Below are 17,645 nucleotides of genomic sequence, written 5' to 3'. Positions count from 1 at the left end.
TACTCGAATGTGACTGATTGAGTAGCACTATTCAAATGTGACTCTTTCAATAGCGCTACTCGAATGTGACTCTTCCTATAGCACTACTCGAATGTGACTATTTGAATAGAACTACTCGAACGACTATTTGAATAATACTACTCGGATGTGAATCGTTGAATAGAACAACTCGAATGTGACTATTTGAGTAATACTACTCGAATGTGACTTATTGAATAGCACTACTCAAATGTGTCTTTTTGAATAGTCTTACATAAATATAACTTTCTTAATATTATTACTCGAATGCGATTCTTTCAATTGTACTACTCGAATGGCGACTTTTAAAATACTGCTACTCGAATATCGCTATATGAATATTACTACTCGTATACGAGCGTTTGGCTACGTCTCTTCAGAATTCAAGAACAAAGCAACAATCCCTATCGCGATTCCATCGGAAAAAAAAAATCAACGCTCGCGTCATTAGCGGGAACGGTCTTTCGTGATATTTGCGATAAAAGCGATTAAATTAGAGTCAAACAGCGCGATCTACGAGGATTCGCGAACGGGACTGAAATAGCCAGGCCAAGCTGGCCTGCCTATGGCGTTCGAGAATTGCATAACCATACCGGGGTCGGGAATGATAGAATAGCCACGAGACGTCTTAATTGACCCGGGGGGAATGCGTGAATATGAACTGCGCGAGATGCGATACGCGTTGTCTTGCGTCGATTAATGATGCCGATCGTCGGGACGCCTAATCATTCAACGACGAGTCGACACGACGCCTGGGCTGTCGTTGTTATCAAGCTAGCACGAATCGACTCGTTCACGGCCCCATGGTATATAATCGTTCGCGTCGTAACGTCATCGAATTCCTCTGTATACTGGGTGGATTATTTCAGATGGGCACGAGTATTCAACTATCTGAATATGTCACTCTTTCGAGTCAAGTTCTTATTACAATTCTTTGGATTAGATTAGAATTCTTTAGGAAGGTTATTTTACCATCGATTACAGCTTCGACTTGGTCGAGTCAATGACTGATAGCTGTTTATCGATCATCAGTAATATACACTTCTCTTCGAGAACGCAAAATATTATTAAAGTTCGAGTAATACCATTTCCTTTTACCTTGTCGCAAGCTCAAAACTCGCCAGCGACAATCTAAAAGGCTCCCGGTTAAAAATAAAAAAAATTACTTTTGGAAGTATCAGTTTCCTCTGTTTTCATCATCTCGAAAGCATTTCACCGTGAAAATCTGTCGTTTCAACGAAACAGCCGCACTCTGAGACCACGGTGGAGAGGATTTGTTTACGAGCAGTCTCTGCGGAGCCATTAGAAGTTTCCGAAGCTCGAAAGAACGAGGCATCGTGTCTCGAGATGTGGAGTTTCACTCGGCTCTCACAATGGAGACCCCTCGGCGAGGAATAGTCGGGGCCGAGAGGACAAAGAAGGAGGAAGAGGTGGCAGATTGAGCGTGTTTGGCGTAATGGCAGTTAGAATCGCGCTGGCTGGCATCAGCTGTAAGAATGATCTCAGAATAATCATCCGATTAAGCGAGAGGAGGCTACTGTGTCACTGCGGGCACGTTGCTTCGAGGATCGCACGTGTCGGGCGTGTGCTTGCGTCTCTCTGCGCTTGCAACGCTTCCCTATGACTGTTTTCAACCGAATCCACGGTCTTCTCGTCTGCGAATCATCCAGGAGTTAGTTAATTAGTTTTAGTTTACGAGAATAACGATTCCATTGAATAATTTGATACTTTTAAATCGAAAATATACTCAACATTTTCAAAATACTCGAAATTGTAGGTTAGGAATGCCAAGGTGGTCAAAATTTTAGGTTAGAAAGTGCAAGATGTCCAAAATTTTAGATTCGGAAGTCCACAGTGTTTGATTTTCTAGGTTTTGAAGACCAGGGTGGCAAAAATTTTAGATTAGAAAGGCCCAAGATGTCCAAAATTTTAGGTTAGAAATGCCAATGTCAATGTCGCGTTAGATGCACAAGCTAGTGCATTTGTGGTAGACTTCGTACACTCTCTGAAGTCTATTTCTCGAGGGTGTATATACAGTCTGTCCCAGAATTAGTTTAGGAACCGGAAATGGGGGGTAGCTGAGACGATTCTGAACAACAATTTCCTTTGCAAAAATGTGGGATGAGGCATCGTTTGTGAATTATTAAGAAAAACCCACTGACCAATCACAGCGCCCGAGTAGCGCGCGCTCAGCGGGTCACGCCCGCCGCGACCTGGCGTAGCCAATCCTGGCTCAAGCCTGTGTTCTCGCGGCTGAGCGCGCGCTACTCGAGCGCTGTGATTGGTCCGTGGCTTTTTCTTAATAATTCAAAAACGAAGCCTCATCCGACAATTTTGCAAAGGAAATTGTTGTTCAGAATCGTCTCAGCTAAGCTCTTACAGGAGTTTGGGACACCCTGTATTTGATCAAATCTAAGAACTGGCACGTTTCTCGAGTAATTTGTTTACCAGTTCTCGGGACATTTCGGCTATTCTAGGGCGACGCGTTTAATTTCTCCAGCTCCTTAATTTCGCTAATGGCTCGCAATGGTAGGACGAGATAAATTCACGATTCCGTCGAAAGCGTCTTTCGTGGAAGTCTTTACCTCGTTTCGAGCTTCCTCAACTGGTAAGTACGTATTCTCGTCGGCCGACAATCAGATGAAAGGGGAGATTCTGCCGGATGGAAAAATATTTCCTTGGCTTCTTTCATCGCGGGGGAAAACTTTAATGGGACGGATCGTAATACTTTTAACATTGCCGTTAACGTTTCACGAAATTATCATCCGGGTTTTGTACAGCCTACGAGCGTCGCAACTTTGAAAAACGGAAAGTGATCTTCGAGCTAGAATAAATCAGACTACGACCCATATATAAACGTATGCGCGATCAATATTCAGACTTGATCTTTTTACAAGCATTCCTCGTTTAATGAATATTCAATGGCCGTCTCAGCACAAATTTCGGCGCCATTGCAAAGTGGCATCGATTACTATTTCGACCATATTTCATTCATACCATCGGAGGGATTTGCATAACGTCTGGTTTATTCATAAATGATCCATTCGATGAGTCGCAAACGCTGGGAGCTAGAGCGTTAATCCGACCGCGGAAGAAACAAGATTATAAAGCCAAATTACGGAATCGATTCGACTCATTAATTAAACATTCGACGCTGCTGCGCTACTACGATTCCATTGACCCGGCCGATTGGCCGCTGTCCAAAGAACGATCCGACAACTGCGACCTTCTCCTACCACGGCCGTTATAAAATGCTCTGGAATGCACTTTTAATCGATAATCGATACTTCACGCGCAAAAAGCGACGAATCCTGAATTTATTAGGAACTATTTACGTAATTCGAGAATTCTGCGAAGGGAGTATCGAATGGTGTAGAGGTTTTAGGTTGAGAAGGGTGAAGAATGCAATTTTCTAGGTTAGGAAGAGCAAGGTGCCAAAAATTTTAGGTTGAGGAAGGCCAAGGTGTCCAAAATTTTAGATTAGGAATGCCAAGGTGTCCAAAATTTTAGGTTAGGAAGGCCAGGTGGCCAAAATTTTAGGTTAGGAAGGGGAAGGTGCCCAAAATTTTAGGTTAAGGAAGCTATGGTGGCCAAAATTATAGGTTAGGAATGCCAAGGTGTCCAAATTTTTAGGTTAGGAACGCCAAGGTGTCCAAATTTTTAGGTTAGGAACGCCAAGGTGTCCAAATTTTTAGGTTAGGAATGCCAAGGTGTCCAAATTTTTAGATTAGGAACGCCAAGGTGTCCAAATTTTTAGTTTAGTAATGCCAAGGTGTCCAAATTTTTAGGATAGGAATGCCAAGGTGTCCAAAATTTTGGATTAGAATGGCCATGGTTCCCAAACTTAACGTTAGCAAGACCAACGTACCTAAAATCTTAAGTTAGAAAGAATAAACCATTCAATCTTCCAAGTTACTACAACTAAACAATCTCCTGCGTCACCGCGCATTTATAAAATACCACAAGCAGAAATTCAACAAAGGCTACGCGAAAAATTTCGCCGTGCAATCCCCTCCCACCCAAACCGCCCACGCAACGAATTTCTGCGAGTTCCTAGAAATCGTTGCCCGATCCACGTATCTCAGTATTCCGCGCAATTATTGGAATTCCCCGGTGATGAACAAGGTTGATCTATTCTGATTCAATCCAGGAAGCGAGACGTATTTACGGTCCACGGAATCTAACTATAAAAACGACCTCTGATCCCCGACGCGGCAGATGTCAGATACTCGTTTAAAAGGTTTGGCTAAAAATAGTGAGGTCCGCGTGCGCGCCACCAGCTATCGCACCGAGCGTCCGGTATTTATAACGACGGATTCTTGAAAAACGCACGCCCCCTTGGCTCCCAGGAATCGCGTCGGTCTTTGGCAACGAGACAGTCGAGTCGTTAACCCTGTCGTTAACCCCAAAGTGGCCAGAGAAGATGAGTCAAATGGTCGCTCGTGAAAAGCCAACGCAGGACAGGGCACTTTCTTAGACGTCACTATAGGCGTCGGCCAAACGATGATTAGAGGTCAAGTCCAGTCAGAAGTAATGCTTCAGGTGTCTTTAAGCTAACCTTCCTATGGCTAAATGATTACTACATTTTTTTGGAACCTGGGATTAGTAGAGAAACGATTCCAAGGCCACAGTGTTCGATTTTCTAGGTTAAGAGGGCCAAGATGGTCAAAATTTTAGGTTAGGAAAGCCAAGGTGGCCAAAATGTTAGATTAGGAAAGCCAAGGTGCCCAACATTTTGGATTAGGAAAGTCAAAGTGGACAAAATTTTAGGTTAGAAGACTAAGGTGGTCAAAATTTTAGGTTAGGAACGCCATGGTGGTCAACATTTTATATTAGGAGTGCCAAAGTGACCAAAAGTTTAGGTTAGAAAGGCCAAGATGTAAACAATTTTAGATTAGGAAGGCTAAGGTGGCCAAAATTTAAGGTTAGGAACGTCAAGGTGGCCAAAATTTTAGGTTAAGAAAGCCAAGGTGCCCAACATTTTAGTTCAGGAAGGCCAAGGTGCCCAACATTGTGGGTTAGGAAAGCCAAGTTGGCCAAAATTTTAGATTAGGAAGGCCCCAGTGTTTGTTCTCAAGCTTCTCAGAAAATATGACGAAGTATCACTAAATTTTTTTGGAAGCTAGGGATAGTGAAGTAACGATTCCAAGTCTCTGAGAAGAGATGGCGATGTCTCGGTGTCCCTTAAATACCTCGCAGAGAGGTAGAGGCTACATTAGTCGTACCAAATGCCAGAGATTACTCTTCCGCTGAAAACCACGGTTAATTACCTACAACATCGAGAACGCTAGCATCAGTTTCCGCGGATGCTGAAATTTTCATCGGAACGACTGCTAACGATCCTGGTACTCTATTTTCTGGCAACGCGAGGGAACCGTTCAAATATGCAACCGAAGTCTCCTAGTGCCCTGGGACCTTCTAATGTTCGGGACTTGAATATTTCATAGACTCTAGGTCTTCGGAAGTTCTGCCCCCTAACAAAGTCCTTTAATTCCTGTCAGCGAATCACGGGAGGCCATGATACTCGTATGATACACAAATGACCCCGTGGATATTTGCAAGAAGCAATTATTTCTCGTTTCGTCTGGGTTAGGTTTGGGTTTATTCGTTAAAAGCTCGTATCCACCTATGCGCCGAGAGAGCTCGACGAGACCTCTCCGCGTTTGAAGCTCGCTAGACTTCTGTTCCGTTCGCTGAAACAATAGGAAATTCGCGTTTCCAGGAACGTCCCACGTACTTGTTGCGAGGATAAAACTAGACCACGTCGAGCGTAAATTGTTTTGAGAAAGCACGGAGCCGAGTGTCACGCGAAACAACGATATCTCGCTACACCGTTATCCCAAACTAGACCACCGTCTTCCCGACGACCAGAATCGATCGGTCGTACCCGAAGGAGCGCGTTATCCTGCTCCCGCAGGACGAATGCCTTCTTTGTTCGGTCTTTCCGCGAAATATGTCGCCGCGGAGGGATGCATTCCAGTTCTCGGGATCGAGGAGACCGTGGAATTCGACCCCGATACGAGAAAGTGCTTTATCCTGTCGCGGAAGACAAAGGCCAGGTATCCCCGAAATGTCTATATAATTCTTCCAACAGGTTTGACGCGCCGGGGTATAACTGTCCCAGGTTTGAGGGTCGGGTCGCTGAAGAACGCCTGGGAAAAGGTCTTACCCTCTATTATTACTATTTTATTTGTTCTATTTATTTATTTTATTTATTCTACCGATGGAACTTTGTTATTGTTCATTATATCTCTGCGAGAGTGTTATCAATCTATTGGCGAGGTTACCCCGAGTAAAACGAGCCCAAACACGCCACCATTTGGAGCACTTTTACTATTGCACATGTATTGCTCGAAGGAAAAAAGATCGGTCCTGTAAGGAATTCTGATCCTTATTCCGTCAGACAGTACAATTAGCCTTCGCGAAACTTAAAAATAAGTGAAAATTGTATCTTCACTAGCTCCATTCTCATAATTCACACTCCTATATCTTTCGAAACCCGAGATCAATCTTTCCTTCTCCCAACAGTACATGTAAAAAAAGAAATATTCCGAATGGGGTCGTGTTTGGGCTCATTTTAATCGGAAGAACCTTCTCGACGCGATGGCTATACTTTCCCGATGAATTTAGCACATGATCCAGAATGATCGAACTATATTCGTGCAGAGTCAGCTGTTAAACGTCCCCCGCGTAGTCGCTCCAAAGACTCGAGTGGACGTATTTTTACACAATCGCGGGGAACGTGTTTATAGAGTCATGTGTTATTCAGCGCCGCCAGATTTACCATCGATTGTTTTCTCCTGCGAGATTGCGAACTAGGTCAGAGCCGATCAGCGCGCAATCGCGTCGAAGAAACGTTCGACGTAACGTTTCGCTCGATTCGAATTCCTGCTCTCGCGGCAAGGCACTTTAATTAGACGTTTTAATTGGTAATTAGGACCGACGAGAGTGGTAGCCCCATTGTCGTCGAGCGAAGATCCTTCGGATTCGTCGGCCCGTAAACCGATCGTCTGGTTTTTGCGATCTTACTTCGACGGGAAGACTATCGAGCCTCGGAGGACGATTATCGGGGCGTTCGGAGAGCCGAGTAGGCGGTCTTTGCGGTCTGCTTTTTAGACAAATCAAACTGATCGCCGAGGGCGCTTCAGCTCCCATCCCAATTCAAAGCAAACTGGTCAGAGCCAGAAACAATCATCTCCCCTTCGACGGTGGGATACACGAACTTCCGATAAAGCCTCAGCAATCTGATACACTGTCCGGAGCGTCTCGTAATCCGTCGCGGAAAGGAAGTGTCCGTCAAAAAGTCAATTGGAAATATAGAAGGAAACTCCTCGCGTTCCGGAGGAAACCGGTTTTCGAGGATCCATTCGAGGCACGTGTGGCTAACTTCGGCTATGAGTAAACCGATCGTTGAGTGGATCTCTATCTAGTAGAGTCTGGATAGCGCTGGATGATTGACATTGTCTGTAATCCAATCACGTTCAATTTGATGCTCGAAGATACGTCTGCTAGTGGGTATCGGTACATCTACTTAGAGAGTGACTTCGTGACCCTGTTTCAACTGGAAGGGCATCGACAATTCGACACGATTCTATTCAAATAGGTTCGATAAAACAGAATCTACGATAAGGTTCGGTTATGCCTTGCGGAGCCTTGGCTGCTCGCGGACGAGTCAAGAACCAACAAGTGTTAATCTTAATAGTACGATCTTAATAGTACGTTACACTGCCAATTAAATCCTCTGCATATAAGGTGTGGAATTATGTTAGGTAACTCGGTCTTCAAATTGTATAATCCTGTCTAATGGCCACGTGTCCCATCGACACTTTTGGCCTGGCATTCTGATCCAAGATGACTGTCGCATCCTCTAAGGATCTCGTCGACAAAATCCAGCCCAGTCACGCTCGTCTTTTCCAATGCCCCAGGCAAACCACGGCTCGTATATCGCTATTCCGAGGAAAGAGCGGTCTGCCGGGTCGTAAAGAAACGCGAGAACGTAGAATCCATCGCGTTCGTAGCACAGCCGGTCGATATCGTTGCCTGTCGTGGCAAAATAGTTTGATCGACTGCGGAAAGACTCACCGAAAACTGGAGCAAGGATGGATGACCCAGTGACCTGCCGCCTTTTGCCTGATCCGTTCCTTCATCAGCGCCTTCTTGCTGCCGAAAAGCTTCATGGCCAGCTTGTTGTCCGTCGGCTGGAACAGGGCCTGAAGCTGATTCTTCAAGAAGCTCTGCTTGACTTCCTGGCCCGGTAGACCCGGGCCAGGCTCCTCCTTCGGCGTCCCATAGAGGGACACGTCGTCCACTCCGAAGTGGACCTTACCGCTGCCCTTGTAATTCATCTCGTTGCCTGGAAACAAAGAGATCCCATGGTTAGTGCTCTGTCGAGAGTTAGGCCTAGGTCTGATCTTATCTTTGGGGGTATAGGAGTCTCTACTTAAACTGAGGGGGAGGCGGCGATTGAACGGTTGAAGGTGGATGGATGATCTTTGAGGAGGTTTAGATTGAAGTGGGGATACCTGGAAGAGCTTTAAAAAGATTTGGAAGGACACACAGTCAACTCTATAAATACCTTCTATGTGTATCGAAGAAATTTGTTTGAAGTGAATGGTAGGTTTGATGTCTCCAAGTGATGTTTGTATAAATATGTTGATGTGTATATGTCACGGTGATTATGTATAATCACCACTAAAGTTGGGGAGTGTGGTAATTTTTTGAATATTTATCAAATTCACCAGTATATTGTGAAGCCATTCACCGTTATATCAGTATTCGATACTCCCGCCCCACCAACTATCCCATACTTTCTTAGACAGTATTTTCGTGTAGACAGTATATGCATTAACAAGTTCATCGTATTCCCCATTACGAGTTGGGGATTATATTTAACAGTATTCGATATTCTCCCACCAACAACTATCCCAAACCTACTCAGACAGTATTTTCGTGTAGACAGTATATGCATTAACAAGCTTATCGCATTACGAGTTGGGGATTCAGTCAAGATACTTATCACTTTCGCTATTTCGAGATGAGAATTATATTTAACAGTATTCGATATTCCCCCACCAACAACTATCCCAAACCTACTCAGACAGTATTTTCGTGTAGACAGTATATGCATTAACAAGCTTATCGCATTACGTGTTGGGGATTCAGTCAAGATACTTATCACTTTCGCCATTTCGAGATGGGAATTATATTTAACAGTATGCAATACTCCCGCCCCCACCAACTATCCCAAACTTATTCAGACAGTATATGCATTAACAAGTTTATTGCATTCCCCATTACAAGTTTGGGAGTATATTTAACAGTATTCAATACTCCTACCCCCACCAACTATCCCGAACTTACTTAGACAGTATTTTCGTGTAGACAGCAAATGCATTGACAAAATCACCGGTGAATTTGATAAATATTCCAGAATATATCACATTAGTTTAGTGAGAATTATATATAATCACCGCATTTATCACATTCACTGTAACATATATAAATATATTAATGTATAAGCTTATTAATATACATATGTATACTGAGAAATTCATTTGGTAATATCAAAACTATTGTTTAATTTAGTTATACCTCTTCAATAAACAGGGACGTATAGACAATGGGTACGAATATTTATGGGATTGAGTGTAGGTGGTCAGGAGGGGACAGGCTGCTTTCAGAAATTCGTTGCCTGGAAAAAGAGATCCCATTAGGCCTAGATCAGATCTCATCTTCAGGGGCACAGGCTTGTCTACTACAACTGGAGAGACAATTTCTAAAGGTTTGGAAGCCATGGGCGATCTTTGAAAAGTTCTACGCAGGCTACCTAGCTAGAGTTTACGACAAGACTACCTTCGGAAATTTGTTGGCTGGCAACCGAGCAACTGGCAACCAAACATTATCATCGAATAATTCGCAGGTTTCAAATTTATTTGGCTCGTAAACAATGAGCGTTACGAGTAAAAGGCGATCCTCGATAAAATATCCGTGCCGCTTTGCACATAAATTATGCCCAAATCAGGTTGCAGAAACAGACTGTAACGCTACAGGGCATCCCCACCGCGGCCATCGGCGCACATGCTGGCGCATTCCAGCCTCCCATCGACTTCCTTTCCAGCTCCCAAACATACCGCACTCAGCATCAACAGTTACACGTGAAACGTAAAAACCTCCAGGCACCGTTCGCTCTATTAAACACACCGAGAGATTCTCTTTAACTCTGACACTTATAATTAGCATAGCACTCGGAAACACGAAGAGCTATTCTAGAAAAATGAAAGATGAACGAATTATTGAAATATAATTAAAATCATCTGTCACGTTTATATAATTTTTTGCTATACCAATTTCTGAGTAACAATTAAATCGAATAAATGCCAAACTATCGAAGAAGATAGCCTTCACGGATCCTAGTCAAACCGGTCCACTTCTCAATGGCCTCCGGAACAATGGCTACCAAGTAATCCTGAATCGGAACGTCATCGATATCTGCACGTATCGATACGTCGAAGTGCGTCTAATTGGAAACTCTCGAGCAATTTGTGAACCAGAAGAAAACAACTACCTCGGTGAAAGTATGACACGGGAAAATCATTTCTCGCGCTCGACTTGGCAAGAAATATTAGTTTGAGAAGAGAGCGAGAGAGAGTGAACTATGTTCTCTGTTTTCGATATCGAAAAATACCGTTCGGAGCAGTCGTATCGCTCGAAATGATTCACATCCGTGAACATTTCCTCTTCCTGGAGCAAAAAGCGGCTTACCGAGAAGGTGGATGAAAACCGACGAAGAAGTTTGCCATATACATGAATAATTATCAGGCTGGCAGGAAAACTTCTGAACAACTACTTCGGAACACAGTTGGAATTTCTTATCGCGCGAGATGACTCTAATAGAGCAAGAAAATCACCTTGAAATTATCGCAGAATTCGTTAGCGAGCCATCTTCCGCGCATGAATAATTACTGCAGTAGCAGAAATACGTTGCATGCATCCAAATAGAGATTGTCGTCATCTAAAGAGAGAGGATCTGATAGACGAGGACAATTATCACTTCGAATATTGATGGAATCATAGTCCCGGTACAGTTTTTGGTGTTAATTTAATATTCTTCGCTACTCTTCGGCTTCAATAAGAAAAATTGAATAACAGGTGGAACAGAGATTGGACAATGCCATAGGGAGGAGGAGTAGATCTATTTTCAAAGAAATGGGATCCTTTGAAGGCCCTAACTCAGATCTAACCCAACACAAGACATTCTTAACAGCAACCTCTTCACACAAGGTGAATTTCTACTCCCCGATTTCGACACCGATTTAAGTCTCTACATTAAATACACTAACACTCCAACGACTTGTACTCCTCGTCGCTGAAACTCCAATCCTCCGAAAGCTACCCACCCCAGCGACCTCATCGCACAAGGTCCCTAATTTCGGCTCCCACCTCGTCAGGACCCAAGTCCCCATGTCGGATACACTGAAGTCCCAGCGAATTTGATCAGGCATCATTCAAGCAACCATCATCTGAAAGCTACCTGAACCGCGCCAGTTCTCGAACGATTCCTACGCAGACTCACCGTGCGGCTTGCGAGAATAGAGCTCGGGCCAGCTGGCGATGAATTTGCGGCAACCCTTCAACCCGATATCGTCCGATGATACGGTCTGTTTACGCAGCAACGGTCTCTTCTGCTCGTCCACGGTGTCGTTGCGCGGCGGAGCGTCGGCCATCGCCCGAAGGAACGCGTTCTGCCCCGGTTTCGCCGTGTGACTGGCCCCGCGGAGCAGAGGTTGACTAATGACGAAGGGGAACACGAGGGGGAAAAAGAAGCGCAGAACCGGCGAAAGCGACGCCACGGGGCGAGGGAAGACGAGAGAGAACGGAGGAGAGAAGCACTGACCGGTTTTTATTTGCGGGACCGAAGGCGTCTTTCGATTCCGCTCCGGACCGCATGCAAAATCCTCGCGATCAACCTTGACACTGCCGTCTGGAATGCCGCGGGACTGTCCGCCACGCCGATGCGGTTTTTATCGTGGCAGGCTCGCGTGCTATACTTCGCGTCACCGATACGTCTCGATGGCGATGCTGTTTCCCGCGCTTTTGCGCTCCGAAGGGAGGACATTGACTGGTGCACGCGGATACTTCGTGGCGGGTACGGAACGCGGTTGTCGCGATTTTTTCGTGTTTGGATGCGCGGAGCGTGGCCAGCGAGCGTGGAACGTCCGTGGGCGTGGCGAGAGTGCGGATATCGGCGGGCGAAGATAACGAATCGGGTGTACGAAGGCTTCAATTTGAGCCATGAGCAAGGTATTGAAGCCAGGTGAATATTTAATGAGTTTACAGAAACGTGATGGTTAATGAAGAACGCAATTGGGATGATTTGGGTAGGCACGATGGTGCAAGGCGGAGCCTATCGTCAGAAATAAGCATACAGGAGCTCATAAGCGTTACAGGAATATTAGTAGGGGGTAAATATTAATGGGGTAAGTGTGACTTCGCGCAGACTGCACTCTGGGGGCGTGGCCTAATCCCCACCCCGCTCAGGCCACGCCCTCAAGAGACCATTTTTCAACTAACGAACTATATTTCACATGCAATATGGCGCTGCATACACATAAGCATACAGCAGCCCATAAGCATTACAGGAATATTAGTAGGGAGTAAATATTAATGGGGTAAGTGTGACTTCGCGCAAACTGCACTCTGGAGGCGTGGCCTAATCCCCACCCTGCTCAGGCCACGCCTCCAGGAGACTATTTCTCAACTATCGAACTATATTTCACATACAATATGCCCTCCATACGCTTGATGTACAATCACTCTGACTCGATATCACGTAAATTATTGACTTTCGGAGCACTTCAATGGAATACATTTTTTTGTTTCCTCTCCACTCCACGAGGTTTTGATAAACTCGACGCTAGCGCTCGACGTGTAACTCGAGAGTCCTCGCGCGAAGATCGAAATTCGGTCGCATCGTTGTCTCGAGCTTTCGAGCGACGTGATCTTGGATATCCTCGAGGGCCTGAGTAGATTTCGTGGGATTAACGAAATTGGATGCGTTCTATTGAAGATATCGATTGTTTCGACGGGGCTCTGACAGCTTGGAACCATCCCCGTGCTTCAAACTTCGAACGATTATTTTCCTATTCTCGGCGCGCTACGCGTAGCTTAGATTAGATTATTTCTGTCGTAAAAGTAATCGCGTCGCTGCATAGGGTACTTGAAACATAATCGCCAGATAAACAAACGGTATCGTGCGAAACAACTAAAATAAACGCCGAGAATGCAATGGTTAAAACACGGTTTTGTTTAAGTACACTTTCGTTACCACCTTTGTTTATTTAGAAAAATAAGGAAATGTCGCAGTTTTTGAACGGATAATTTTTTATCAAGATTTCCTCCCGTATCCTTTTTTTCCAGTAACTTCTCGCTTCAATGATTCCAAGTTATTTTTTCAGAGCTCGCTATTGCCTACGTTTTGCATACAATTTTCATCGAGTGGATAATTGCTTGACAGATTTTGCACGGCTTTTTAAATTCCTAGAAGTTCAGCGAGCATGAAAACACCAACAGCGAATTGACAACGTTTTTCCTATTCGTGGCGTTCATTCGTGCGCTTTTTTTCTTCTTCAAATCGTCGACGATTGCTCGGAAACGGAATTTGCATCGTTTGATTTATTCGTTGTTTACTGTTGGCGGTATTGACAGCCGCGTGGGCGGGCTCGAATTCAATCGTTGATATGGTGAAAAGACTATAGTAAAGATGCATATTTACGGTCGCGCTTTCCATAATTAAAACAAAAGAATTACATGAACTTCTAAAAATGGTTAAGTAAATGCTAATGTTTTTATTATGAAACATTTGACTCTGCGACAGATAATTGAAAAAATTGATAAATTATCTCGTTTGAGGAGGACTTTACTTGCCACGCACCTAGTGGATGATTTCGCTAATCTCCAACCGTGTATATGTATATACGTACGTGTACATACGTACATGCTAATTAATCGTTCGTTGTTTTTTTGTTTTTTTTTCCTTTTGTTGATAAAGAATCGTTCATGTATAAACGTCAACTGAATAAACTACGATGCACGATTTATTTAAATTACTAGAATTCGGTTCGTTCGTTTAACGATTCCCCCACCGATAATTTTCACATAATTTATGACGCAGCGTCGAGAAGGACGCTGTGATACTTCAGACTCCTAATCGTTAATAACTCAATTTATAATGGCGGCTCACGGAAATGCTAAAAAAAAAAACATTCCTTAATGGTAGTTTGTAAATCCATCCGTCAAAACCGGTATGCTAATCGTCTCTTACGAAACGAGTAACCCCCTTATGCAAAACGATCCTCGTGATTCACTGTTATTATTTAACCAGGTTTCATTTCACGCTCAAATATTCGACGAAGCTTTACGATCGATGGTCGAATAAATCGAACGAGCAAAGATTAATAACCCAAAAGAAATACAACTATGTGTATTTTAAATTCACTGTAAATTTCCATTTATTTATTTTTTTTTTTATCGAAACCAAACGAACAATTTCCCACGGGATATGCAATTTGACTTGTTATTTCAGGTAGCGAATCGCGAGTAACAGTATCCCTAATATCTACGCTTTTCATCCCAGAAACCACAAGAGAAACCAGATTCCCCGCAGCCACGAGCGAAACTGTCGCAAACAATGCGACGCGCACGCATACAAACGTGATACCCTTTACTTTTTCAGATCGTTACCGGTAAATGAACAGAATCACCATCTGAGTGTGCAAGCGAAAAATAAGAACACAGCAAAGAGCGTCGAAGAAATACGAAGAAATACATTTGAAACGACGGGAGACCCACAGAAAGGTTGGAAGAGCTTGAACCACATTCTCACTTACGCGATTTGCAAATTTAACAAATTTATTTCGTATGGAGCACGAGCCGAATCAGTAACGAATTGTGCTTTCACATTTTTGGGATCGATAAATAAATATAATTCGTTTAACACGTTCACGCCGGCGTGTACCACCGGTGGCTCACGGTCGCGTGCCAATCGAATGGTGGCAAATACCCGCGCCGGCGTGAACCGTGTCAAGTCGTAGTTGGAGAAAATAGCGGACTCGACCTGTACGGAGTAAAGCAGTGGGTCAGAGAGGAAAGTAATGTTCGATTCGTTAATAAAAGAAACCGAAGCCGAGCTTCATCATCGAAGGAAGTTTGCTTCTTTATGCTGTCATGCGCCGTTCGATTGCCTTCCTATATTGCTACAACCGATAATAGACTCGTTACGCGCATTTGTCGACGAGCAAACGAGTGATTCAACGAGAATTCTTACGCACACTGCAACAGCGCTCCATATTCGCGGACACGTGCGACAGATTGGTGACTTTTGTACGACTACGTTACGCTTTTCAATTTAATTGCACAGAACGCGCTCAAAGGACAATCTGCTCGATGTCCCAGCAAGTGTTCGTTCGAACGAGACCGATAAAAATAGTAAATGCAGGAAATACGTATGTGTACTAATTGTATAATTATCAATTTTTAAAGGGCAAAATTTACACGATTTATTTGATTTATTTCATTGATCAAGTCGATTTGGAATTGTATTTATTTCTAAATCGATATCCGCTCCGTGTAAATTGAAAAATGAAAAGTTCAGGGTTACAGAATTTATTTCAAGCGTTTTTCGAATTCGTGTCGCGCGAGATGAACGTATCGCGGTAAACGATCCAAAGCTTTGTCCACCCACGCGTTGTTTTTTTCGCGTACCCACTCGCGAAACGTGAAAAGTATACGTTGCGAGCTGAATGATCAAATTTCCCGCTAGCAAGATTCGGTAACTTGACACCTTTGAGCTAAACAAAATGCGAGTGTTTGTTATTTTATCTCTGTCTGGGGATAAGCCATGCAAATCGCCAGGCGGAAAGAAATTACTTTCAGAGATATTCAGAGACGCGATACGCGATCAATGAACGTAACAATTAATCAAGTTGTAAACATGAAAAAAAATATGAGAAATATAATAGCATTCGAAACTAATTAAATATCAAACAAAGTGGACAATGTATGCACGAGTACCGTAATATACGTACGATACATGAAATTACTTAAATTAAAACGAATATTAACTGAAGAAAAATAAGATTCAAGAGTGATCTATTTTTGGATGGTGTTTAAAATTCTGTCAAAAGTGACAGCAGGAAAAGAACGAGTTCCGACGAGTCAATCCGAAAACTGATACCATCATTAGAACTTGACACCCTGTTTCAAACGTCTGTCTCACGCACTCAATTTATGTTCCCTTACTGTTGAACCGGTCTTCTCAAAACATGTCTACCTCGAACGTCCAATTTCAAAGTCGAAAAGCCTGGGGTACTCCATGTACATAAGCCCGCAGGCTTGGAACCTTTCGTGTTTATCCAAACACTTGTCAGGCACAGCTAAAATTAAATCTCCTCAGACAAAACTGTCCGAAACGTACGAGTGGGGTCGGAAGAAATCGGTAAACTTCGTGTACGCCAAGCACAAAGAAGGAGGGGTGCATTTCAAGTCCATCCACTCCGCTATTGTTCTTTCGTTCGGTCTACTATCGACGAGGGTTCGCGGTACTTCCTGTATTCGCCACTAGAGGGGACAACGACCGATACATTTCTCGCAAGCACCGCCGATTATTGCACATGCTGCCTCTAACTTCTGAGTGTTATATATATTTGATATTTTTGAAGGTTTTTACTCAAAAACTGACGCTAATGCTCAGACTCAAGCCAGCAAGACACCTACTAATTTAGTTTAAATACAAGATACGGAGCTACGAAATGGCAAATGTATATATATGATTATTAACCTCTGAGTGTTATATATATTTAAGGTTTCTAAAGGTTTTCTCTCAAAAACTAACTCTAGCCCTCGGATTTAAATCAGAAAGACCCTTACTAATATGGACCTAAAAGAAAGAACCCCTACTAAGATGTGGACCTAAAAAATATTCACCGCCAAAAAGAAACCTCTGAATGTCTCAGCGTCTAAGGTTTCCTAGGTAACCTTCCGCTCCTCCTCACCTTCTCAACTTCACAGATCGTCATAATGGAGCCTGTAAGTGAGTTCGACTCACCTGTATCGGCCAGAATATCAGTGATGAGCAAGGTCTCGTCGTCTAGAGCAGTGACGAGGCTGTCGGTGCAAGTGTTCGTGTTCTCGATGCTGATCTTGATGCTGTCATCTTTGTTAAGCCGTGGATGATTGTTCGCGGCGGGGTTATTACCGGCGTGGCAGTTATTGTTGTTATTATGGTTGTTGTTATTGTTGTTGTTGTTGTAGTTGCCGCCCTGCTGCTGGCCGAGGTGGTGATGGGGTGAACGAACGGATTCTGTGCTGCTGGTGTGCAAACTGACCCCTGTAGTCGCTCTTCCGTTCACTTGTCGGAGACTCGGTGCCCGTCGACCTCCACCTCCTCCTCCACCCCCACCAGCGCTGGTCACGGAACGCCCGCCACCGCCGCCGCCCTCGCCCTCCCTGGAAAAAAAAGAACGTTCCATTTCTCATTGACGAGATTCGTACATCAACGAGGCCTCGTTTATTGAACGCTAATCGTCACCACGTGCTTTCATCAACGGAGGGAGAGGTGGGAACCGTTCTTA

At 44.0% G+C, this 17,645-nt stretch overlaps 1 protein-coding gene across 8 annotated transcripts in view; it reads right to left on the bottom strand.

Annotated features, from left to right (window-relative positions):
- Nucleotides 1-17,645, bottom strand: part of LOC128893678 (potassium/sodium hyperpolarization-activated cyclic nucleotide-gated channel 2) — a 143,164-nt gene that overhangs the window by 49,056 nt on the left and 76,463 nt on the right. For 7 of the 8 annotated variants that reach the window (XM_054154886.1, XM_054154841.1, XM_054154823.1 and 4 more), the window contains 2 exons: nt 17,120-17,520; nt 8,101-8,371 (listed from right to left, as the gene is read on the bottom strand). In XM_054154886.1, the coding sequence (XP_054010861.1) occupies nt 8,101-8,371; nt 17,120-17,520 (672 nt within the window). Of the gene's footprint in view, nt 1-8,100; nt 8,372-11,590; nt 11,791-17,119; nt 17,521-17,645 lie in introns of those variants that run through there. The other variant, XM_054154877.1, reaches the window with a different exon arrangement.

Source organism: Hylaeus anthracinus, unplaced genomic scaffold, assembly GCF_026225885.1.
Source record: "Hylaeus anthracinus isolate JK02 unplaced genomic scaffold, UHH_iyHylAnth1.0_haploid 0, whole genome shotgun sequence".
NCBI classification, from domain to species: Eukaryota; Metazoa; Arthropoda; class Insecta; order Hymenoptera; family Colletidae; genus Hylaeus; species Hylaeus anthracinus.
The sequence above is the reverse complement of the archived record's forward strand: the minus strand, read 5'-3'. Positions and strand labels throughout refer to the sequence as shown.